The sequence below is a fragment of the Equus przewalskii genome, chromosome 5 (assembly GCF_037783145.1).
Source record: "Equus przewalskii isolate Varuska chromosome 5, EquPr2, whole genome shotgun sequence".
NCBI classification, from domain to species: domain Eukaryota; kingdom Metazoa; phylum Chordata; class Mammalia; order Perissodactyla; family Equidae; genus Equus; species Equus przewalskii.
This window is the reverse complement of record NC_091835.1, coordinates 72,274,200-72,299,004: the sequence shown is the minus strand read 5'-3', so window position 1 is coordinate 72,299,004 and position 24,805 is coordinate 72,274,200. Positions and strand designations below refer to the sequence as shown.

The 24,805-nt window shown below is 42.1% G+C and overlaps 1 protein-coding gene across 1 annotated transcript in view; it reads right to left on the bottom strand.

Annotated features, from left to right (window-relative positions):
• Positions 1-24,555, bottom strand: part of NCKAP1L (NCK associated protein 1 like) — a 43,290-nt gene extending 18,735 nt beyond the window's left edge. The window contains exons 1-21 of the mRNA XM_070619609.1: positions 22,155-24,555; positions 21,611-21,968; positions 20,493-20,603; positions 19,657-19,749; positions 14,723-14,779; positions 14,033-14,175; positions 13,020-13,110; positions 12,793-12,930; positions 11,933-11,981; positions 11,681-11,837; positions 7,583-7,639; positions 7,203-7,299; positions 6,259-6,368; positions 5,954-6,086; positions 5,471-5,552; positions 5,246-5,304; positions 4,884-5,029; positions 3,745-3,877; positions 3,332-3,451; positions 1,016-1,161; positions 577-708 (exon numbers count right to left, since the gene is read on the bottom strand). Coding sequence (XP_070475710.1) covers positions 577-708; positions 1,016-1,161; positions 3,332-3,451; positions 3,745-3,877; positions 4,884-5,029; positions 5,246-5,304; positions 5,471-5,552; positions 5,954-6,086; positions 6,259-6,368; positions 7,203-7,299; positions 7,583-7,639; positions 11,681-11,837; positions 11,933-11,981; positions 12,793-12,930; positions 13,020-13,110; positions 14,033-14,175; positions 14,723-14,779; positions 19,657-19,749; positions 20,493-20,603; positions 21,611-21,856 — 2,300 coding nt within the window. The 5' untranslated portion in view covers positions 21,857-21,968; positions 22,155-24,555. The remainder of the gene's footprint in view (positions 1-576; positions 709-1,015; positions 1,162-3,331; positions 3,452-3,744; positions 3,878-4,883; positions 5,030-5,245; positions 5,305-5,470; positions 5,553-5,953; positions 6,087-6,258; positions 6,369-7,202; positions 7,300-7,582; positions 7,640-11,680; positions 11,838-11,932; positions 11,982-12,792; positions 12,931-13,019; positions 13,111-14,032; positions 14,176-14,722; positions 14,780-19,656; positions 19,750-20,492; positions 20,604-21,610; positions 21,969-22,154) is intronic.
• Positions 24,556-24,805: the final 250 nt, after the last annotated feature.

The window sequence follows — 24,805 nt, the reverse complement described above, 5'->3', positions numbered from 1 at the left end:
GTGAGGGAAGATTGACCCTGAGCTAACATTCATGCCCATCTTCCTCTACTCTAAATGTGGGACATCTGCCACAGCATGGCTTGACAAACGGTGAGTAGGTCTGCGCCCGGGATCCAAACTGCTGAACCCCAGGCCACCAAAGTGGAGTGCACGTACTTAACCACTATGCCACCAGGTCAGCCCCTCATTATCTTTAATTCTCTACCAATTCTCAATCACAGCTCATTCTGATTGTACGGTAAATATCATTATCCTTACTTTACGGAGTAGGAGACTAAGGCTCAAACAAGTTAGATAACCTGCTCTAGAGTCTTAACTAATGGCCAGGATGTCAACACAGGTCTGCCGACTGCAAAGTCCCCACGCACTCCACTAAACCAGTGATGATCAATTCCGGCTGTTCATCAAAACCACCTGTAGAGGTTTGGAGTTCTTTTTGTTTGTTTGTTTTTAATAGAGATGCTTGGGACCTATGCCAGATCGACAGCATCAGAATGACCACCAAGATGAATCTAATGGAACCCAACTTTGAGAACTACCATTATGCAAACATAGAAGACAAGGAAAGGGTGATACCTGTTGAGTCTGGCCTCCAGGTGGCTGCTGAGGTACTCAGAAGGGAAGATGGTGTGTTCAAACACAGAGAAGCTGTGTACGTGATTCATTGTCAGTGCCAGTTCTGTCAAATTTAGGTGTAGCTTGTCCATGCTGGGTAAAACGGAGGAAGTAAAATGAGCTCTGATTACAGGTCTGGTACTGCCTGTTGTATCCGGGAAGGATTTGTTGGACCCATGACCCTCAGACCCCTTTCATCTTCTAGGAACACGCAGCTTAGAACAGTATACATAGATGCTGACTTCCAAGGCAAAGTAGAAAATTCACATTTAAGTGCTCTTCCATATCTGCCATTCCCCACCACCACTTCCACGTTCTTTTGCTGTGTCACCTTCCCTCTCCCCTGCTCTCCCCTCTTGGCTGCAGTGCCCAGTTGGCCCTCCAGGGCCCAGGTCCTCACTTGGTGACAATGCTGCGGTTCTTCCTGTGACTTTCAGCTCCTGGCTTGTCCCTCTCAGGCTCTCCTTTTCTGGGAGTCTGCCTCTGCTTCATGGTTTTCTTGTTCTTGGCCTTGCTGATGGTAGTGGCACAGTGCTTAGGTAGAAGCTTTAGAAGCAAACACAAGTCAATGGAGAACTGAGATTTGCTCCTAAAACTGCAGACTAGCCCATCCAACAGTTATAAAAAGGTCCCTCCATTATTGTCTCTTCTTTTATCTTTCTGCCTTTCTCTCTCTCCTTCCAGCATCTCTTTCTCTAATGGGGGCCTATTTGGAATGTGCTCACCTCTTTTAGTTTTCATTAAATACCTCCCCATGTTTAGGCTCAAAGTCTCAAGATGCCAGTGTGTTTTAGGGCTGAGATCATCAATCCCCTCCCCACATCCTGAGAGTCTTTCCTAATGGAAAAATTCAAGCAAGAAGAATGAGATCTAAGAGCTCCACTCAATTACACTTTCCAGGGTCTTCCAACCTTGGAGGACAGTTGTTCTGTTGCTAGTATGGAACAACCATCTCACTTACTGCACTCCTTCATATTCTGTCCCATGGAGACAGTTACCCACACCACCACAGCCCTCCAAACACTCACAGCTCACAAGGTGCCAGCACTCTCTTTCCCCTTCTTTTTGTTTTTTTTAATAAGATGTCATATTTCTTGCTATTTGGTTTAAACATAAATCTTGCGTCTCTCCTCTTCACCAAGATACCCCAGTTAGCCAGACAGAAAATATAAGATAGAATTATATATTCAGATATCTCCTCAGGATAATCACCCCGGACTTCTCTCCATTTAGCCCACGGCTGCCGAGCACGTGCAGAGCGTGTCTAGAGACCCCTCATTCGGAATCACCCTTAGAGAAGCACAAGAGCCATGAGATAACTGGCTTGGTTACTTTCTAGTCACACATTGTTTTTTAAGTCCAACCTCTTACTGTTTCAAAAAAATCAAGTCCACTTTGATGGATAAAGATGTGTCAACCCTGAAGTTGTACAGAAGTGTGTGCGGTAGATTCTGAAAGCAGTTCCAAAAATTGCAACTCCATTAGTAACGGCAACATCATTAACTATTTATTCAAAATAACTATGGAGGAGCCAATACTCATTTGGGGGCAAAAGGTTTGGTGTGTGTGAAAATAATTACTTATATAATGTTTTAGTCATCCCAGATACGGCACTGAGCAGGTCTCTTTAATTATGCCTCTTGCATGTAGCAGGTATTCAAACTGTGATGAATATACCCATGATTGTACTTGTTTGCATATCTTCCTTGCATTATTTATTTAAATGTATTTCAAACATGTATTTGTACTCCTTTTTCCCTTAAACTGGGACATTCCCCTAGGGCAGGGATTGTGTCCCTTCCTTCTGGGACCCCATCCCAAAAACCCAGCGTAGTGCCCAGTAAGTATCAAATAATATAACAGCTAACATCTGCTGAGAGTTGTATACCAAACATTTAAGATACTCTATTTCATTTAAACTTTATGATACCTCTATGAAGAAACTATTTTTATCCCCATTTTACGTATGAGAAAGTAGAAAGGTTAAGTAACAATACAACAGTGGATATGTATAACGTATACACACACACACACACTGTCCCTGGCTCCCCTCCTACCAAAGTTGCTACAAAGCCTGACTCAACCCTAGGAAGGGAGGGTAGTCTAGGCAACCTAAAAGACTCCAGGGCAACAGCAGAATAAGTTCCCCATTTGCAAATTTTCTGAAATTTAGGTTGAGCTAATCACGACCAGGTGCTATGAGTCAGTCAAGAGAGAGGAGGGGAAAACAAGCAAACAAGGTCAAGAAAGCCGCCCTGAGGATAAACACAGAGGAGGTGCCTGAATATGTTCAGACAGCCACAGATTAGGGTGCAGATGGACAGGAAGGTGAGACTAGACAGGTGATCTGGGGGCCACTGTCCTAAGGATGTGTACACAAGGCAGAGAGAAGAGGGGAAATAAATTAGAAAGTTAACTCAGCTCTCAGAACTCTTCAGATGTGAGCACAGATTTTGTTGAAGTGCAGCTGTTCAAATAAGAGTATTTTTAGACACTTCTACCTAGTCCTACAGGAGAAAAGACTCAACGGACTACACTAAGAAAAGAATCCTGCCATAAACTCAAGTACACAAAAGCTCCAGCCCTACTTGAGAGAAGGGGTTAGAGAACCTGGATCTGAGAGAACCTGGATCTGAGAGGAAGACAAAGGTAGATAGAAGGAAGGCACCGCAAGAAGGTAGAGGCAAAACTGAATGAGAGAGAGGACTGCGCCCACCTGTTCACTCAGGTTTCGCTGTTCGGCACAGATCTCCAGGACACAGTTACTGGTCTGCTTGGCCAGTTCTTCCAGGAAGGAGTTGCAGTGATGAAGCCCATGGTTCTTCAGGTGGGGGTACTTTGGGAAAGAGGAACCATGAAAGAAATTATCATCACCATGACAGCCACTGCTTCCTCATCATGCTGCTTTGATCCCCTGACCTGAGCCATCCACTCCTTCTACAGAAGAAGAAACTGACACCCAGAGAGAGGACACGTTCTACATAAAGCTGAGACATTAGGAACTCGTATCACATACCTATGTTTGTACCCTTCTTGGGACCAAAATCAACCCTTTGGAATTCTATTTTAGGGTAACAAGAATGAGATGTGATCAGAGAGATGACAAGGTGTGGAGTTCGAGGTACCCACCTCCTCTGGACACATCTCATGAGTGCAGTGGACAAAATGAGCACAAATCAGAGGGAAAGCAATGGCATAACGCAACATGTTAGGTTCCTCCAGGGTCATAGCAAACATCTTCTCGAAGGTCCGGAGATGAAAGCTGCAGAGAAAGTGGAAAGAGACTTAAAACCAGGGTTTAGGAACCGGGCCCTTTGAGGTAGAGAGAATATTCATTCTTTCAACAAAAATTTATTGACATCACCACTCCCTCCTTAATTTCCCTATCCTTAAGAAACATCCTTTTCAGAATTTATACTGGACCCCAAGGCAGTTTAGTGATAATCTTCTTCCCTTTCCTTGTACAAAATTTGCTAATCCTCCCTCAGAACCTCTGCATGATTTGGTCCATTCCCCCTAATTTAGAAGTCCTTCAGTACCACAAATTCATATCCCTCCCAAAATTTGACACTCAGCCTCCAGAGAACTTTCTCAGATTAACTTCACGAGGCTGACCTGTCCTCAACCCTGTACCCTCTCAACGTAGTGCATTCTTTTTATACTTCCGTACAGTTGCAATTATTATGTTGATGCCCTTTCCACATGTGGGTGTTATACTCCCCACCCTCCCCACCCATACTGAATGCAGAAGCAGAGCCAACATGTTGTGTGGTTTGTTTGTGCATAAAGTTCACACAACAGTGGTCACTTAATAAATGCTGAATGATACCAAAGGAAGACCAACTAATTTCCATTCTCCAAAGGCCCTATTCTCCAGCCCTCTCAATTATTTTTAGATCTCTTCACTAAACCTCCCAGTTTTCCATATCTCTTTTAAATCACAATGTCCCAAGAATAAAAAGAAGCTGAAGAAGGTTCCAAAGATAACAGCGAAGAAAAAGACATATAGATGAATTATCCCAGAGAAGGGAAGGCTGTGGAAAGTCCAGATGGCTTTCCTAAAGAAGCCAGAACCAAAGGGAATCAACTCCAAATTCCTATCACTTGGTAGAAGCTATAATGAGTGACCTGTGGAGTTTGAGCATCTGCCTTTAAGGAGATCTCACAGAAACCAAGACTTTCCCATCTGTCTGGAGGAATTACTGTCCTCCACAGACACCAGGCAAGAGATCAGGTCAATTGATAAAGAGCTGTAAATCAGGACATACCAGAAAGTAGACAAGTCAGAAGTTTCCACCAGCATATTCTCTACTGAGTCCAGCATTCGGGAGTGAAAGACAATGAGGTTCATCACCTTGGCTAAGTCAGCATTCTCATGCAGGTGCAGGGGAGCCTTAGCCACACTGGTATATGCCTGTGGTTGGAGTTGGGGAAAGAGGGGAGAAAAACAAGCTAAATGAAAAGGACCTCCAGCCTTGGGGCTACAGTTTGGCTAAGTTTTGTCCTCTCCAATCAGCACTTTCCAGTGTTGAATCACTCTATACAGCAGAGCTTGGGAGATAAAAAGAGAAGGGATTGTGAGGGAGGAAGAACCTTGAGAATGGAGGATCATTAACAGGAACAGACCTACCTGGAGACGGAACCAGTCTAGCCTCAATCCAGAGAATTCAAATTTCTCTCCATTATCAACTGCAAGAAAAACAGAAGTTTAAAAGGAAATAATAAAACAGTACCTTATATGCAACTTATAGAATGGTCATCTTGTCCCATTCCCTGGCTCAAGATGTGAATATTTCTAGAAAAAAAGATGCTCACCCTCACATATACCCTTCCTCCTCCACTTCCTTCCAGTTACCTTGTTTGAGATTCAGAGAGGAGAGAGTACTGACAAATGAGGACATTATGATGGACTCCTCCTCAGGACACACAGACAGGTTCTAAAAGAGAAGCTGAGTTACCATCAAGTAGGCATAGGTTCCAGGAGGATAGAAACAAGGACCACAAGGCTCAGTCAGTGTATGAAGGCAAAAGAACTGCTAAGTGCCACACACAGAGAGAAAGAGCCAAGCAAGAGATGGAGGAAGCTCCCGGGGTCCCCTACCATGCTAACACCCAATTTCTCTTTACTTTTCTCTCTTATTTCTAGGTAGTTCACTTAGGAAAAAAAGACTGCCAAGATTATTGGTCTGTTTGTTTGTTTGTTTTTAACAAATGTAGTGGGGAAAATCGGGCTTTTTAACACACAATCTACAAAGCATGAGATCCAGCCAGGGTGGCCCCAGGAGAAAAGAACCAGGGATCCCCCTGAGATTTCCAAAGTATAATCAATTAAACCTACTTGAATGATGTCACTGAGCACAACAGCATCAAATCTGGCCAGGTACTGAAGGTGGTACTGCTGTATCACTTTGACGTGTCTTCGGACCAGAGCCCTAATCTCCTCCAACAAGAAAAGCAGTTCTGCAATGCTCCTGCAAAGTAGAGGAGGAAAACAGAGAGAGGTATGAGACTAGAAATATGAGCTGAGGCAAAGACAGTGATAACAGGGCAGAAACTGAGACTTCCTAAGGTCAATTTGATGCCTCCCTGTCCCTTTTCCCAGTCCACCTAAGGTCAAGATTCTTAACCATGTCAAGTACTAACGAGTCAGCATAGTCCTCAGGTGTCTTTGTCTTGGTGACGTTTTCTGAATGACGAACCAGCCAGGTGACCTCATCACGAATGAAGGACAGGGCCATGAAAGCAAAAAGGGCCTAAGGAAAGAACAGGGACTATGAGAATTTTCAACCTGAAAAATAAGATTTCAATGCACCGAGAGGGGCCAGCCCAGTGGCACTGCAATTGGGTTTGCACCTTCTGGTTTGGCAGCCCAAGGTTTGCCAGTTCAGAACCCAGGTGTGGACCTGCGCACCGCTTGTCAAGCCATGCTGTGGCAGGCATCCCACATAAAACAGAGGAAGATGGGCATGTATGTTAGCTCAAGGTCAGTCTTCCTCAGCAAAAAAGAGGAGGATTGGTGGCAGATGTTAGCTCAGGGCTAATCTTCTTCAAAAAAATTAAAAATTTTAAAAAATTTAAAAATAAAAAATTAGGCAAAAATTTTTTTTAAAAAGCACAGACAAAACTATCATGATAATTTGCATATGCATACAATTCTGGAGCCACGCCAATAATAAACACAGAGACCCACAAAAAACTATGTGACAGAATCAGACACGTACATATGTTAACACTGGCTCACAGTCAATATCCTTTCCTCCCCATCAAATTAAATTTTAGAAATGTTTTCTAGGCATTTGTTTGGTTTTAAAGAAAAAGCAAGCTCTGTCTTCAATTAGTTCACACTCAGAGGCTAAGACTAGTACACAAATAGCTATAATACATATATCCTTGGATAGTGCCCCAAAAAAAGAGATACAAAAGTTGAAGGGGGGACTCAAAGAAGATTTAAGGTAAGAATCAGCATATACACATACAAATGAATCAGAAAAGACTCAGAAATGCAAAAACTCATCAATGCCAAGTCACTCCCCACAGAGTCTTTTGTCACTGGTCATCACCCGGCTCCCAACAGTTCTCTCTCTTGCCTTGGGACCCAGTAGTCCTGGTTCATCAGTTAACACAGCCTCCAGCTCCTTCACTGCCAGCCGCAGAAATTGGCGCCGTTGACAGTGAAACTGACCACTGAGGAAAGAAAGTGGAAACTAGAGAATATTGCCTCTCCCAGCCTTAAACTTCCTCCAAAGGCAGTGCAGAGGAGAGCTACAGTTAGGAAGGGGTGTCAGGCAGACAGAAGGTTCAATGCTACAGTTAGACTTAGTAAGAAAATGCAAGACGGGAGGCAGCAGCAAGTTCTTGGGTTGAGGCAAGAAAGCTATACAGAAACTGGAGGTGGCTTAGGTGAGAACAAAGGTCAGGAGAGATTCCTATTCCGTCCCCTCCTGGAGATCCCATTCCCCAACTTTACCTGTTTGCAATTGCATGCTCCTTGCTTTCCTTGATGTCTGCCACTCGCTTGCCATACCTGAGGATTGACATAAGCACAGCAAGGTTGGCCACACCACTAGTTAGGGGCCTTGTCCCACCTTCCCAGTCCTCAGAGATTCCAAACTACTGCCTTGGGGGAACATGGGCAGCCCTCACTGTCAGGACCTTTCCAGACCCTACTTCTCATCTTGGCCTATTAATGAGAGACTCATGGAGCTTAGAGACCATTCAGTTCTTTTTCATTATTTTGCAAATGAGGAAAATAACACCTAGGGAAGAAAAATGACTTGCTCAAGGCCACACCAGGTTTTAATAGCAAAGCTGGGAACAGACTTCTAGTCCTATGCTCCTGCGTCAACACCTTCAAGCCAAGTACTCCTCCAGGTTTGAGGGAGACAAAAGAACCAATGCATAAATAGGACACAGGCCCTGCTTTCAAGTAACAGTACTTACTCCAGCTCTACCTTGGGTCCCCTTCCCACCACTGCATCTTAGAATTAATTTTATCGGCTATCCCTTTCTCTCTTTAATCTCTCCCTCTCCACTGGCTTATTCTCTTCTCCCAACACATAAGTTCAAAGCTTCCCTTATTCTAAAAAGACCCTGACGATCTACTAAAATTTGCCCATTCTCCCACACCACCAAACTCCTCCCAAGAGACACCTGTCCTCTTTTTACTTCCTCACCTTTCACTGACCCTTGAATCCCACAAGGCCTTTGACACTAAACAAACTGCTCTCTCTAAGGCCAATGTGAACTTGTGAGTCACCAAATTCAACGGCCTTTTCATTGTTCTTGGTTTGTCTGCAATATTTGACTTTCCTGACAATATCTCTTTTTTTCTACTAGTGGCCCCTGCTCCAAAATCCCACATTACCTCAGGCTCTTTGCTCTCTATGTTCCTTACATCTTTCTCTTGTACTGCATCACTATTGCCACCACATGAGTTGAACTTCCTAACCTTTTATTTCCCTTCTCCAAACCACACCCTTATTGAACTTAGCACGGAATCAAAGAAATTTAGAGTTGGAAAGTGTCTTAATTAAATCAGGATTCAACTCTACAGCACTCTTGTAGATAATTATTTCAACCTCTACATGGTATAATAGAGAGATAGGATTGAGAGCTGAAAAATCTGGAATTATTCCCTAATGCCACCTCTTATTAACTGAATGACGTTGAGACTGAGCCTCTACTTTCTCACTTACAAAAAAAAGATATTAATACTTATAATACCTGAGTAGAAGTATCGTGAAGATCAAATTAGATTATTTATGTCAAACAACTCCCTATACTATAAATCATACCTGTTAGTTGTTGTTCTTAGTTATGGGGAACTAAACACCCTTCAAACATCCCTTCCATTCCTTAGAAGCCGTAATCATTAGAAAGTTTCTCTATACATATCCAAATCCACCTCCTGTAACGTCTAACTAATTACATTAGATCTACTCTCTCAACTCTGGCAATGATTTTTTTATGATACTACCCAGTTGTTGAGAGGATGAGAAATAAGTATTCTCATAGAATATAGATAACACATCTGTTTGGAGGGCAATTTGGTAGAGCTATTAAATTTTGAAATATGCATACACTTTACCCCAGCAATTCCACTTCTGAGAATTTACCCTATAGAATTGTTCACAAAGGTATATGTCTAAGGATGTTCATTACAGCATTGTTTGTAATGATTTTTTTTAAGAGTGGAAACAGTTCAAGCATCCATCAATAGGGGATTGGGTAAAAAACTATGCTACAAACACATAATGGAATACTATTTGACTGTTAGAAATAATATGACAAATCCCTATAGACTGATATGCAAAGATATCCAAATTACAGTAAGTGAAAAAAAGCAAACTACAGAACATAATGTAGAGTGTGGATCCATTGCTTTTTAGAAATTGCTTATGTAAAGTTAGAAAATATACACAGGCCATTATATGTTTATGTATACACACAAGCATCTGGAGGACATACACCAAACTATTCTGGAAGGTGAGATTGTAGTCAACTTCCACTTTGTATTTTTTACATTCCTGGATGTTATTTTTGCAACTAAAAAAAATAATAAAGGTATTTGAGCCCTTCCTTAATCCCACACCTCCTTCTCATTATAGCTCTCTCTATTCTTCCCTTCACAGACAAACTTCTTGAAAGAGTTACTTATTAAATTCCTTATCTTCCGTTTGCTCCTAAACCCACTGCAACCTAGCTTTCAACCTTACCACTCAGCTGAGGTTGTCCACAAGAAGGGCACTAAGACCATCTTTACAGCCAAATCCAATGGATATTTTTCTGTCCTCATTTTATTTAACCTCTCAGCATCATCTAACATAGATAACCAGTCCCTCCTTCTTGGAATGTTTTCTTCCCTTGACTTCCATTTTCCCTCTTTTTTGTTTTTATTTTTTTTTAAAGACTTTATTTTTCATTTTTCTCCCCAAAGCCCCCTGGTACATAGTTGTGTATTTTTTTTTTAGTTGTGGGTCCTTCTAGTTGTGTCATGTGGGACGCCGCCTCAGCATGGTTTGATGAGTGGTGCCATGTCTGCACCCAGGATTCAAACCAGCAAAACCCTGGGCCGCTGAAGCAGAGCACGCAAACCTGACCACTCGGCCACAGGGCCAGCCCCTGTCTTCCCTCTTCTTCTCAACACCCCTCACTGATTTCTCTGCCTCTGCTGGCCCTTAAACATCAGTGTGCCCAGTGGTTGTGTTTCAGTCTCTCCTCACTCTACACGTTCTCCTTGAGCAGTCTCACCTACTCCTCTGGCTTTGATTACCACTTCACCAATCTTCATCTGAATCCAGATCTCGCTCCTGAATTCCAGAACCACAAAGTAAAAGGTCTAACATGCATCTATCTTCAGTGTCCTACAGACACTTCAAATTCAACCTGCTCAAAACTGAATTCACAATCTTTCCCTTACAAACTTCCTTTTGTTCACAAGTTCTCTATCTTAAGGAATACCAAGTATTCATACCAGAAACCTTGACTTCATCCTCAATTCCTCCTAATTTACTTAATCTCTGACTCTAGTAGTTTTGTCCATCTAGTCTCTTTTGATCCCTGCAACCAGGGTGATTTTTCCTAAAATGCAAATATGATCATGTCACTCTCCTGCCTGAAATCACTCAATGACTCCCAATCCTTTTTAGGATAGGTTCACACTCCATGGCAGGGCATACAAGGCCCCACTTTACCTCTCTAAATCTGTCCCTTGACAACCCCACCTTTGTAACCCCAGCTGCCCATGCACTGAGCTTACATGAATTTCTTAGAACTTGCCAGGCTCCCTCTTGCCTCAAAATCTGGATAGTTTCTCTGCCTGGAATATCCTTCTCTGTCGTGAGCAACTTCCCTGCCTTTCCACACATAGACAGACAGACAGACAGACACACAGATACACAGACACAGACACACACACACACACTCTTGACCTGTTTAACTCTTCAAGTCTATCAGTCTCCAAGTTTTTCTGGATCCTCCAGTTTAAGTGTCCTTCTAAATGCTTCGATAGCACTTCGTGTTTATACATCATAATCCCTTACTACATCACAACAGTTAGTCTATTTTTCACCAATATGAAGCTCCTTGAGAGGACAGACTCGGTCTTTTTTATTTATTAAGCACATATATAACACTTGCAATGGACCAGGCACTTTTCCATGTGCTTATAAAGAATAATTCTTTCACTCCTCATAAAACTCTATGACGTAGGTCATAGGGAATTATGATTATTAACCCCATTTTATAGATGAGGAAATTGAGGCATGGCATGGAGAAGTTAAGCAACTCACCCAAGATCACACAGCCAGTAAATGATAAAGCTAGATTCAAACCCAGGTAGTCTGATTTCAGAGTCCATGCTCACAACCTCTATACTATCCCATTAATTAATGTATCCCTGAAACCCAGTGAAGTGCCTAGTAAATGGTATGTATTTAATAAATATTTTTTCAATAATTAGAATTAATCCTTACCACATATACTCAGGACATTCATGGAAACTGAAAAAGGATCTCAGGAGGGGCTAAAAACCCAAAAGAAGGTCAGGGTGGCTGTCACATCTCACCCTTTGAAACTGCTAAACAGGTCCTCGGTGACCTTGTGCACCTGCAGCACGTCCTCCCGGATGAGGGTGATGTACAGGGAGCCCTGCAGGCACAGCTTCCACAGCTTCTGGCACTGGCTGTTGGAGTTGAGGCACCCATGGCAAAGAAGAAATCCAACTGGAGGTGGGCAAAACAGTCGGAAGAAGACTTTCAGAACTTGCTACCGTGCAACACGCTCCTCGATCTCTTCCCACCTAACCCACAAAACTTACTGATAATCCAGCGCTCCATCACTTCCACAGACAGGTACTCACAGGCCATCTGTGAGAAGAGAGGCAGAGATGGTCAAGCAGTTATTTAACTGGTCCTCCCCCAAAGACAAGGGCAGTCAAGCTAGAATTTGAGCATCAGAACCAACTTTTATTGTGCCAGACTGGATTAAGGCACTCCAATAAGCCAAGAGCTGGGAAATCTGCTATCATGGAGGTGAGGCACTGGAAGTGGAGTCAGGAAAAAAGAATACAGTTGAGGAAAGGAAAAGGAGCTGGGGCTGGAAGTCGGGACAAGCAAAAGGTTTAACATAACTTCTCTTTAACATTTCCAATATTTTTAATAACAGGAGAGCAAAACTCAAAACCTCATGATTTCTCTCTCTTTTGGACTCTTTACCATTTAAAATATAAGTCACTCGTTTGGTGCTTCTCATTCGTCTAGCATCATCAGTTGTATTTTTATGCCTACATGGCATGTCTTCTCTACTGGACTATAAGTCCTTTGAAGCAAGGACATTGGGCTCACAGTAGTTGAATAAAAACATTTGTTAACTAATTGATGCCTATGCTCAAGTTCCTGCTGGGCTGAGTAGGTGCCTAATGACTCAGTGTCATCCATTCACTCATACTATGAATAGTTACTAAATTCCTTCCATGGGCAGACACAAACTAATCCTGGTCCAAACAAAAGATCCGACTCAACATGACTGTTCACCTATAAGAGGTGATCGCCCTAGAGGCGTCTGCTAGAAAAGGGCCACAGCATTCTCAGGGCTGCTGTTTTCTGAAAGAAGCACCCTCTACAGAGATGGCCTTGGCAGACAGAACACCTCCACTGACCAGAGGAAAAGGGAACTCACTGTGTCTGAATTAGCAGGGTTAATCATGGCTGGGGGGGTGCTGATGAGACTTAGAAGCTGGGCACTGCGCCACTGCTCAGCCCCCTGGTTCCTTCGGGCAAAGAGGAAGTGCAAAGAAAGGAGGGCTCCACTCACAGCCTGTGGGGGGAAAAAATGAGTCCTTAACGTCAATGATGGGAACAATATACTTCTGCCTGAGGAATTCTCCACGCTCTCAGGAAACCTGCCTTTGTGTGAGGCCCAAACTCCTCTGTCAGCTTCTTCAGAGGGTGGTCATATTCCAAGACCATCTGACCCAGACGGGCAAAACTGGGGTCACTGGAAGAAAGCATAGGAAAGAGGAGTTGCAGGCACCCCTAACCGTGATGCAAACTCTCATGTTTGCATACAGGATAAAGATGTGTGCATTGGCTGACTTCTCCACCACCTCCAAAGACATACATACTAAACTGTGAATTATATATATAGGTAACCAATTCTAGGCACTGGTATATTAAGCTATGGTTAGATAGAACCACATAATTTTAGGCAGGTCAATGAAAGTTCCTTCCTTAAAAATACCCAAAATAGGGTTGGACACATGACAGAACTCTATAAATTCATGTTGATTAGTTGTAAATCAAGTAATATGCCTGGACCCAAATCTGTATACAACCCAAAAGGATATATACACATTCAAAACCAATGGCTAAGGCATGTACCTAGGTATTTATGTAGACACATGAGAATACACATCATGCGTGGAACAATGTGCCACAGCCTACTCTGATCCCTCTGGTCTTTATTTTTTCAGCCCTTAAATACTTTTATTTGCACTAATGGAGGGGCACAGAATTGCATATAATCCAAAATCCATCTATATTTGGCTTCAAATGTCCTATCATATATTATTTACCTCTAATGGCTTCACCTTGCTAATATTATTTCTACCAATACTAAAATTTTCTTTGCCTTTTGCAACAACATGAAAAGCAGAGTAGAAGCCAGCCCAGGATTAAAACCTGATTGGAGACAATGCAAACTGGATGATCCACGAGCAGATACTGAAGAGTTAACTGTGTGTAAAGAGGCACTTGTTGGTGTATGCCCTTAGAAGCATTCTACGTTGTTTGATTTTGCCTGCGTCATCATGTAGATCACAGGTTCTCATACAAGAACGCATGGCATTTATTCCCTGTGCCCACCCCCATCTCACAGCACCATGTCTGAGATTCTTCATCCCCCACACCCCCTAACTCACCTATGCCCATGCAGCATCTCATGCGCACAGTTGTACATGCCAATGAGTATCCGTCGATCCTCAATCCGTGACAGAAGTAAAATAACTGAGGTGTAAGTCACGATCAAGTCCAGGTAACTCCGAGTGAAGTCAAAGTTGAGGCTCTACAAGGGAAGTGCAGGAACACAAGAACAGCAAGGCCAGTTGATCCCTGCTACCCCAGCCATTCTGAACAGCGCTAAACAGACTCGGAAAGGGTCTATTTAGAAGGAGGAACTGACAGGATCAAATTTTCAGAAGGAGAAATTTGGAACAAAAGTCAGGGGCTAAAAGTGAGCTCAAGATACAAGGAGGCCAGGAAATAAGGAAGCATTTGGGGTTGGAGGAGGTGGAATGAGAACCATTTTAATGTAATTTTTGTATTAAATAAGTCACATTGCTGATATGCTTAATATAACTTTAGCTTCGGCTAAAGGAAATAAATTAATAAATACACCTTAATGTCAGCATTTTTTACAAAAGAATTATAGTCCTGGAATGAATAGCCATTCATTCATTATATAGTATAGTATCTATTTTTAATATATTATATATTTTATATCTATATCTATATCTATAAAACCATTCCTCCAGTCCCACCCCACCCCACACAATTCCAGCCAAGACCTTTTCTGTGACTCTAGGATAGAAGAGAATTGCGAAGAGTCTTACAATATCAAAATGGCACTGGCAGGCATCAATGGTGTTGAGAAGTTCATATACGTGATCCTGGGGATAGAATTGGAGATGAGAACAAATAAAGAATAAAGAGAAGATGACATATGCTACCAGAATTTGAAGGAAAGGGTTCTCTTCCCCATAGGTCCTAGAGAGCCACCGAGTAACATAAGGGAGGCATTGCCGAATAGAGGGAATTCCTCCTCAGGAAGCTGTCAGTGGGCCTTTATCAGGCTGACACTGCCAAGTGCTCATGTTTCCACAGGCACAAGTCACTACTGTATTATGCACACTCTCCCTGATCTTATCAACCCAATGCCTTCATCCTCCACACAAAAGCTTACAAAATGCAGATTATCTGATAGGCTGATTTTTTTTTTTTTTTTTTGAGGAAGGTTAGCTCTGAGCTAACTACTGCCAATCCTCCTCTTTTTGCTGAGGAAGACTGGCCCTGAGCTAACATCCATGCCCATCTTCCTCTAAATTATACGTGGGATGCCTGCCACAGCACGGCTTTTGCCAAGCGGTGCCATGCCCACACCCAGGATCCAAATAGGCCAACCCCGGGCCACCGGGAAGCGGAATGTGTGAATTTAACTGCTGCACCACTGGGCCGGCCCTGATAGGCTGCTTCTTAATGCCAAAAATCAGACTCATTTTTATTGATGAATCCCACCCAGTCAGTCTGTTCTTGGATTCCATCTCCTGTTCTCAGAAGTTAATCATTAACAAATGGGAATATAACCCAACTTTCCATGTGTTTCTATTTACTGACCATCTACTATGTGTGAAGTACTTACAAGGTAATTTGCACATACTTTATCTAACCCTCATTCTAGTATGATAGGGATTCTTTTTCTTTTCATATATAATTTTCCCTAAATAAATATGTATTTTTATTGTGGACACTTCCCTCCCCCTACATCAGTACCCACCCTCCATCCTGCCCCAACCCCCAGGTAAACCAGTTTAAGCACCTGGTATATCATATTAATTTTCTCCCTATTTATATAATTCTATTCAGGGAGAGGGAGGAAGAGAGAGAGAGAGACCATTTTTTTGATCATCATTTGTGTTACAAAATGGAGATGACATTACACCCTTCCTGTCATTTTGCCTCTCTCACTCAGCCTCACCTGCTGCAGTCCTCAAAGCCATCTGGTAGGGCACTAATGCTCTTCTTTTCAATGGCCGCATGACAGCCCATGGTTTGCTCATGGTATGGCCAATTCATTCAGCCTTTGGCCTGCTGAGGGGCATTTACTTTGTTCCCAATTCCTGGCCTATCCACTGTATATTGGTACTTTCATTTCTACAAAAATGGAACTGCTAGATCAAAGAGCATATATATTTCCATTTTTAAACTATGTTGCCAAAAGATTTGAACAAGAACTTTACAATAAAATGGCCAATAAACACATGAAAAGATGCTCAGCAATATAAGTCATCAGGGTAACACAAATTAAAACCACAATAAGATACCACTACATACCCATTAGAATGGCTAAAATTTAAGTCTGATAACAGCAAGTATTGACAAGAATGTGGAGCAACTGAAACACTAATATATTTCTGATGGGAGGGGAAAATGAAACGATGACTTTGGAAAAACTTAGCAGTTTCTTATAAAATTAAACACACACTTACCATATGATTTAGCAATTCAACTTCTGGATTAGCTACCCAAGTGAAATGAAAAATATGTCTCCACAATTATTTATAGCAATTTAGGCATAATGGCCAAAAACTGGACACGACCAAAATGTCCATCAACAGGTAAATGGATAAACAAATTGTATCCATACAATGGAATAATCCTCAGCAAAAATAGGAAATGAGTCATAGATACATGAAACAACATAGATAAATCTCAAAAACATTGTGCAGAGTGAAAGAAGCCAGACGCAAAAGAATACACAGTGTAGAGATTCTAAATATGTGGACCTCTAGAAAAGGAAAATCTAATCGGAAAAGCAGATGAGCATTTGCCTGGGGCCAGGAGTTGGGGATGTTAGGGATTGATGGGGAAAAAAGACACAGGGAACATCTAGGGAGGTAAAAGCTTTCTATACTTTGTGGTGGTTGTTACACGGGTGTAAATATTTGTCAAACTTATTAAAATGTACGAGAAAAAATGTTTTCAAGTGTTCTTTCCAAAAAGTCTGTATCTAAATTAACATATGGAGAAACCGAGGCTAAGAGCAGTTAAGAAACTTGCCCAAGATCTCAAAGCTAGTAAGGGACAGTACCAGAATTAGAGCCCAGAGCCCATAATCTTCCCTCTACACTACAGGACATCTAATCCTCTGACTAGGTCTGTGCTGCCTCATTTGCTAGAAGGGACTTTCTACAACTCCTTGCTGCAACCCACTTCCCACGGGATACAGGTGAGGTTCACTTTCAGCCACTCACACAACCCATGTCACTATGCAGGTCTTATATTCTAAAGACAAGAATCAGAAGGGAATGGAATTAATGTTTGTTGGCCTATTACTTTACTATATTCTAAACACTGAGCTAGACGTTTCCCATGCATTATCTCATTTAATTCTCACAAATACCCCATGTAGTAAATCTTGTTGCTTTTTTGTTTGTTTGTTTTTGTTGGGGTTTTTTTTTTTTTTTTGGTGAATAACATTGGCCCTGAGCTAACATCTGTTGCCAATCTTCCTCCACCTTGTATGCAGGACACCGTCACAGCATGGCTTGACAAATGGCGCGTAGGTCCACACTCAGGATCCAAGCCTGTGAACCCTGGACCGCCAAAGCAAAGCACGTGAACTTAACCACTACACCACCCAGCTGGCCCTCATGTAGCAAATCTTATTTCCTCATTTTATAGACAACAAAACTGGGATTCAGGGAGTTTCTTGTCTAAAGTCATACATCTCGTACGCAGTAGAGCTGAGAGTTGAAACCAGGCCTGCCTGATTCAGAGCCCTGCTACTCGACATGCACACTGCTGCAGTGTCTGCATTTCATCCCCGTGCCCTAAACAAGTCATACCAAATGCCTTGCGCTCAGAACTTTACCACTGCAGCAACCTGAAGCTGCTCTAAAATCTCCTTTGGACTCCAACTTTTCCTAGTAAGAGGCTTTTTTATATGCTTCCAGCGTTCTTTTCACTACCTCCACAAGTGCCTACCTTCTTCCTAAACTCTACTCTCAATTCCAAGATTAACAACCTCTGACCTGACCCTCCTTCAGACCTTACAGTCTTCCATGCCTCCTTTTCTCTCTTCATTGTGGATCTGATGAATGGCCTGGATTAGCTCTCTACAGTAGACACATGGCACCCAAGGAAGAATCCCATAGTCTTCTATCATCTGAAGAAATACTATAATACCATCACAAACTTGGATTGCTCAGACAATTTCAGGGACACCTTATGTCTTAAGCTGTATTGTAATTTGCTTTTATAGTAAAGAACATGTGAAGGGGCCGGCCCGGTGGTGCAGCAGTTAAGTTTGCACGTTTCGCTTCAGTGGCCTGGGGTTTGCCGGTTCGGATCCCAGGTGCGGACATGGCACTGCTTGGCAAGCCATGCTGTGGTAGGCATCCCACATATACAGTAGAGGAAGATAGGCATGGATGTTAGCTCAGGACCAGTCTTCCTCCGCAAAAACAGGAGGATTGGCGGCAGTTAGCTCAGGGCTAATGTTCCTCAAAAAAAAAAAAAAAAAAAGAACATGTGAAGAATATTTTTCCATGCCATAAATATATATTCTCATCTTTAACAGCTGCATTATATTCATTTATAGACATATACTCTAACCTTTTAACCAAATCTCTATTTATTAGATACGCCAATTATCAGGTTGTCACGATCATAAGTAATGAAATAGAGTACATTCTTGTACATATATCTTTGCCCTTCTATCTGATTGTTTCCTTAAGGCAAATTTCTAGAAGTAGAATTGCTACATTAAAAAGTATGTATTTTTAATACTTTTTGAAACACATTATCAATTTGCCCTTCCAAAACATTGTACTAAATAATTTTTTACAGTTTGCTTACATTTACAAAAATAGTACATGCTCACTGTTTAACATGCAAATAAAATATCATCCATGTAGCATCACTACCAAACACTGTTAACAATCAGACCAATCCAAACTGAGGGATATTCTGAAAAATAACTAGCCTGGCCTCTTCCAAAAGGTCAGCATCAGGAAAGACCAAAAAAAGGCTGGGAGATATTCTAGATTAAAGACTAAAGAGACTTGACAACTAAATTCAATGTACGCTCCTTGAGACAACTAGAGGAATGTGAATATGGGCTACATATTAACTAATGATATTACAGCAGCATTACATTTCCTGAGTATGATCACTGTTTTAGAGTTACGTAAGAAAATGTTCTTAGCAGATGTATACTAAAGTATTTAGGGAAGGAAATGTCATGACATCTGCAGCTAACTCTAATGGTTCGGGAAAAACATTAGAGATAAGCAAACATGGCAAAATAGCAACAATAAGGAGATTCAGAAGAAGAAGAAAACAATATTCATTGTGCTACTCTTGGCATTTTTCAGTAGATTCATAATAAAATATTGGGGAATAATACTTAAAATTTTTTAACTCAAATATTACAAAAATGTACAATTTAATAAAGCCAATCATAATCTAACCCCAAAGGTAGTTATTTTGAATGGTTTAGTGTATAATATTCCAAATCTTTCTTATGTATATACTAACATTATATGTATATAAGCTTATGTATCTTTTAAAATAAAAATACAATTGTATCATGCACTATTCTGCAACTTGCTTTCATTTAACAATACAACTTAGGTATCCTTCCACATCAGTACATCTTACTTTTTCAAGAAACAGTATTAAGCAACATAAATGAACATTTACTGAAGCAGGAGTAGCCACTGAAGGATAATGCCTACACTGGGGACCTGAGCTAGAGAGAGCTCACCCGAAATTCCATGACATCCACAAACGACTGGTAGTAGTTGGTGAGAAATCTAATTATCTCAGCTTTTTCCCGATGTACCGGTCCTAAATGTTGCTAAGAGAAACACAAAACAAAATGAGATTTTTTAAAAAACACAAAATAAGAAGACAGCTGATCAAAGTTACCCAAGAAGAATAGGGGTTATAACTAAAACATTCTTAAAGAAGCTTGAAATATACTGACAGAGGAAGTTGGAAAATCTCCAGTACTCTGAACGTCTTTAAAGAGACAAGATTGTCTACGTAGGATGGTTGCAAGTGATCCTGACTAGGTATAGAGTGCTAAATGAGAGGAAATTTCAAGGTCCCTTTCAGCCAAAGAGGTTTACTATTTACATCAAAGTCAAAAGAAGCAGAATGAGAAGATGGTACAGATAAGACGGTAAGAAATCTAGGGCTAAAATTTAACAAGGGAGAAGTAGGGGATATCCCACTAGATGCATAATCCTAAAACAATAACAAGGAAACACTGGGCGGAAAACAGGAAGAACAATAAAATCTATGCGCTCTGCTGGGTTGATAGAGCTGTCTTCCTCCATGAAAACAGTGTTCTCACGAATCTTGCAATGGAGAAAGGGGCAATGCTGTGCTCTAGTTTACCCTGGGAGAATCCCATTTTATCTCAGAATTCTTGAGACTACAACAAAGTGAAGCCCTGTGGTTGAACCTAGGAAAACTAAAAGAAGGCTACACCATCCTCTGCCAAGTTCAAAGAGAGGCAGTCAAAAGAGGAGAGTTTGAGCCATCCAAGCATAGAGTTATTTCAGAGAAAGGAGAGAAGAGGGATTGCATCCTCACCGTGCTGTTTCGGACATCTATGTTGGGAAATTTCTTGTTGATGTACTTGAGAGACGATTCCATGGACTTTTCCAGTAAGAAAGGTGGCTTGGATTTGGGGTCCGAACAAGTCTGCACAGATAAACCACACTATAGTTCAACCCTTTCTCCTGCCCCTCAGAAACACACCTCTTCCTGCATTATTCATTCCCACACAATCTCTCAAGGGGAAAGAGGGAATCTGGGAATCAATTATAAACGCATAAGATAGGTCAGGAACAAGCTCCAGGACATGAAGCCAACTATCAGAAGAGCTGAATAACCCGGGCATCTTGCTTGCCGGGTAAAGCTTAATGTCTGCTCGGCCCCAGCATAAAGAGGAAGCTCGCTCCCCACCCTCCGCTGAAGCCGGAAGGAGTGAGGCCAGCAGCTGCTCAGGAGTTTGACTTTATGGGGGACTCAGTGTCACCTTTATGTCCATTAGTATCTCACCCCAGAGGGCATTTACAGGAGACATGGGGCCAGAAAAATCTGGTGATGCGTTTTATTACAAAATACACAGAAGTCTGCTCTCAAGTCCCCTATTTTCTCTTTACTTCCCTAGGCCCAGCCCCAGTGACCTCTTGCCACCAGCTTCTCCCATTCCCACAGTTCCCAACCTAAACACACACATACACAACCACAGCATGAACTGTCCCAGAAGCACCTCAGAAGGCACCTACCCTTTTTTAATCTAAATATCATATCTATTTTTTCCTTTTAGGGGAGTACTTCCACAGAAAAGTTTTTGCCAGAGACCAAACTTTGGATATCTTCAGAGTATGGGGGATCAGCAATAAACAATGAGACCCAGAATCCTAGACCCCAGACCTTTATCCAAGTGACTCAGAACACAATTATTTCCCACCCCAGCTCTACCCCTAGACTCAGCAGAAAGCAGACATTCTCATTGGGGCAAGAATCACACCTAGAAAGGGGAGCCCCTGAAAGAAAGCCGCCTCTTCCGCCCCCCAGCACCGGCTGGCCTGTATAATCGAGTGACTGAAGGCCAGTTAAACCAGTGGGACAAAGGAGGCCTCAGGGGTCCCCACCCTACGATTGCTGGAATAATCAGTCCTAGTCTAGCTGCTCACACTTACCTTCTTGATGTTATACATACGGATGAGAACCCCCTGACCTCGATCGTTCAGGATGGTGAGCTTCTCTGCTAACTTATGCTGGTAGGCAGAGGTCAAAGACATGATGGCCACCGAGAGACAGGAGCACCCGGACAGCAATGCCTGATCTCCCCAAACACTTTCAGCTTGGGTGGTAACACCCTCTGGGCAGAGGGACCCAGCCTGGTTGGTGCGCTGGTCTTCCTGTTGCCTCTGCAATTGGCTCATGGGCAAAAGCAGTCATCACAGCTCACAGGCCCTCAGAATCTTCTTGTGCTTCCTCTTGCACACTCGGCAGGCGAGACTTCCTCTTTCTAGCTGTGCAGCATTTTTGGTAAGGCTGTGAAATGGGCGGAGGTGGAGAGGGACAGGCTTTCAAGGCTCTACACCATCTGGTACCAACCTTTTTGGTCTCACCCCTCCACCAGTGTCCTATACAAAGATCTACACCAGACAAACAAGCATCCACCACCCCACTCCCATATACCTTTACACTTTCCCTCTTTTATATCACCATCAAGAATACCTATGTCAGGGCCGGCCCCGTGGCTGGGTGTTTAAGTTCTCGCGCTCTGCTCTGCTTCAGCGGCCCAGGGTTTTGCTGATTTGGATCGTGGGCACGGACATGGCACCACTCATCAGGCCATGATGAGGCGGTGTCCCACACAGCACAACTAGAAGGACCTGCAACTAGAATATACAGCTATGTACTGGGGGGCTTTGGGGAGGAGAAGAAAAAAAAATGATTATCAACAGATGTTAGCTCAGGTGCCAACCTTTTAAAAAAAAAAAAAAAAACACAGAATGCCTATGTTATCCTCTACTGAACTTTAGGCCCATCCACATTTAGGGCCCAGATCAAATCTTAACTCCTCCTAATTACCCCACCCAATGTCAAATATTATCTTTAACATTGTATTCCTTGTTATATTTTTAAGCATATGTCTTATCTTCCCCAACTAGGTCATTAGCTCCTTAATGACAGGAATTGTATCTAATATTTCTTTATATCCCTCAAAATGCTGTAGATCAGTGATTCTCAAACTGAGGTCACATTAGCATCACCTGGAAACTAGTTAGACATGCAAATTCTCAGGCCCCACCCCAGACCTACTGAATCCAAAACCCTGGGCTAGGCTCTAGCACTCTGCGTTCCACCAAGTCCTCCAGGTGATTCCAAAGTACTCTCAAGTTTGAGAACCAACGCTCTAGTGCAATAATTCTTAAAGATGCTCAGGAAACTGAGATCAATTCTATCCCCTGAGATTCAGGATTGCTAGGTCTGCAGTGGGGCCTAGCAGTCTGCATTTATAAGCACCCTCAGAGGTTTTGGTGCAAATGTTCCATAAGACACATGTTGAGAAACACTCATCTAGAACACCACCTCTTGGACAGAGTAGCCACTCAATAAATACACCGATTTACTTGTTGAATTATCAAGACTAAATTGGGAAATAGGCCCCATGAAGAAAAACCAAATTAACTGAGATTAACAAGGAGAAATTAACAATAGACTTTAAATCTGAGAAGGCTGGATGAATTTTAGCACTAAAATATTCCTGCCATTCTAATCAGGACTTAACTCCCTAACTCAAGAAAACCAACTCACTTTCAAGTTTCTTCCTAGGCAAAAAGCAGAAGATCTTCAGAAAAATTCTAAATCTTCACATTCTAAGTCTTCATATTGACCTCCTTTCCAATACCCTTTCCCCGCTTTTCAACCATTCCCACTTTCCATACCCACATCTCACAATAAATCCTGGGACAGAGCCAGGGGGGAGCTGATTAGCATTATTATTTAAGGAACTTAATATGTTTGCTCCCAAGAGAATGTATTTTTTAAAGAAACAAGAAGATGGAAATGCTTAACACACGAAATTTCAAACGTCTCTAAGGGAGACTGCACTTTTTGGAAAATAGAATCTGCCATTGACTGGATTGTGTCCCTAGCAAGCAATGGGCCTAGCGTAAGGTGATATCGGTCATGAAGATATGAATCACCTGCTGTGACCAAAGAAACCCAGGTTCCACTAACAAGATTTGTGGGATTTCTATTGGTCTTTCACCTTAATGGGGGAGAATAAAGAGCAAGCAGTAAGACGCCAACATCCAGGAAGCTGAGCCGCAATACAGCAGCCTTCTTACAGATTTGTATAGTTCTACTGGGTCTTTCTCACTTGCGTTTTTATCTTCGTGCTAAAAATTTTGTTGAAGACCCTCCATACCAAGCCTATCTTATTTTCTGCTGTCCCCTCATAGGCACTCCCCAAGCTAGTGGGGACCACGTGAATGTGTCACGTTCATTTCTGCCTTTCTCACGTAGATATGCTTTGCCTCTTGCTGACCCAAATCCTAAACAATTTTCTGGATCTAGCTCAAAACAGTCCCAAGTCCAGGCCTCGCTGAACTCCTACAGTTTGGTCTATACCACATATTTTAACTCTAAATAGGGTTCCACCTTTAATTGCCCATTTCATATTATGCTGAACTGTAAGATTGCTGGAGCCTGGGAACACTTATTTGCATGTACTTGGTATAAAGGAAAAGCCTACATTTTTGGCATCAGACAGAAGGTGGGGCTTAAGTGTAGTTGAGTACAGTGGGGTGAGCCTTATGACTTAGAGGCTAAGAGGCCAGGTTCTGGAACCAGATAGCTTGAGCTCACATCCCAACTCTATCACTTAGCAGCTCTGACTCAGTTTCCCTGTCTGTAAAATGGAGATATTGATAACAGTTCCGGTCTCATAAGGATATTTTGTGTATTAAATAAGTTACTAGATGTAAAGTGATGACCTAGTTATTTATGATATACCAGATACTTTAAGTGTTCTATATTTATTACCTCAAATAATGTTAATAATAGTACTCAAACACTTACCAGCTTTGAAACTTTAGGCTCTCACCACTGAGTTGGTTTCCTAATCTATAAAATGCTGGTAATCCCTCATACAACTGTGGAAATGATTACTATATGAAATGTATATGTAAACATTTGGTTCAAGACCTGGTACTCTAGATTAGGAATGCCAAAGACAAAGAAAACTTTGATTTTTTTTTTAGTATGTAGTGAGCTTATGTTGCTTTCTGTGGAATTCCATTTGGCACCTCATGAAGAAAAAGGCCAGGTTTAACGATGGGACTAATGATGCCAACTGGTATTGTTGAGAGAAACTTCAT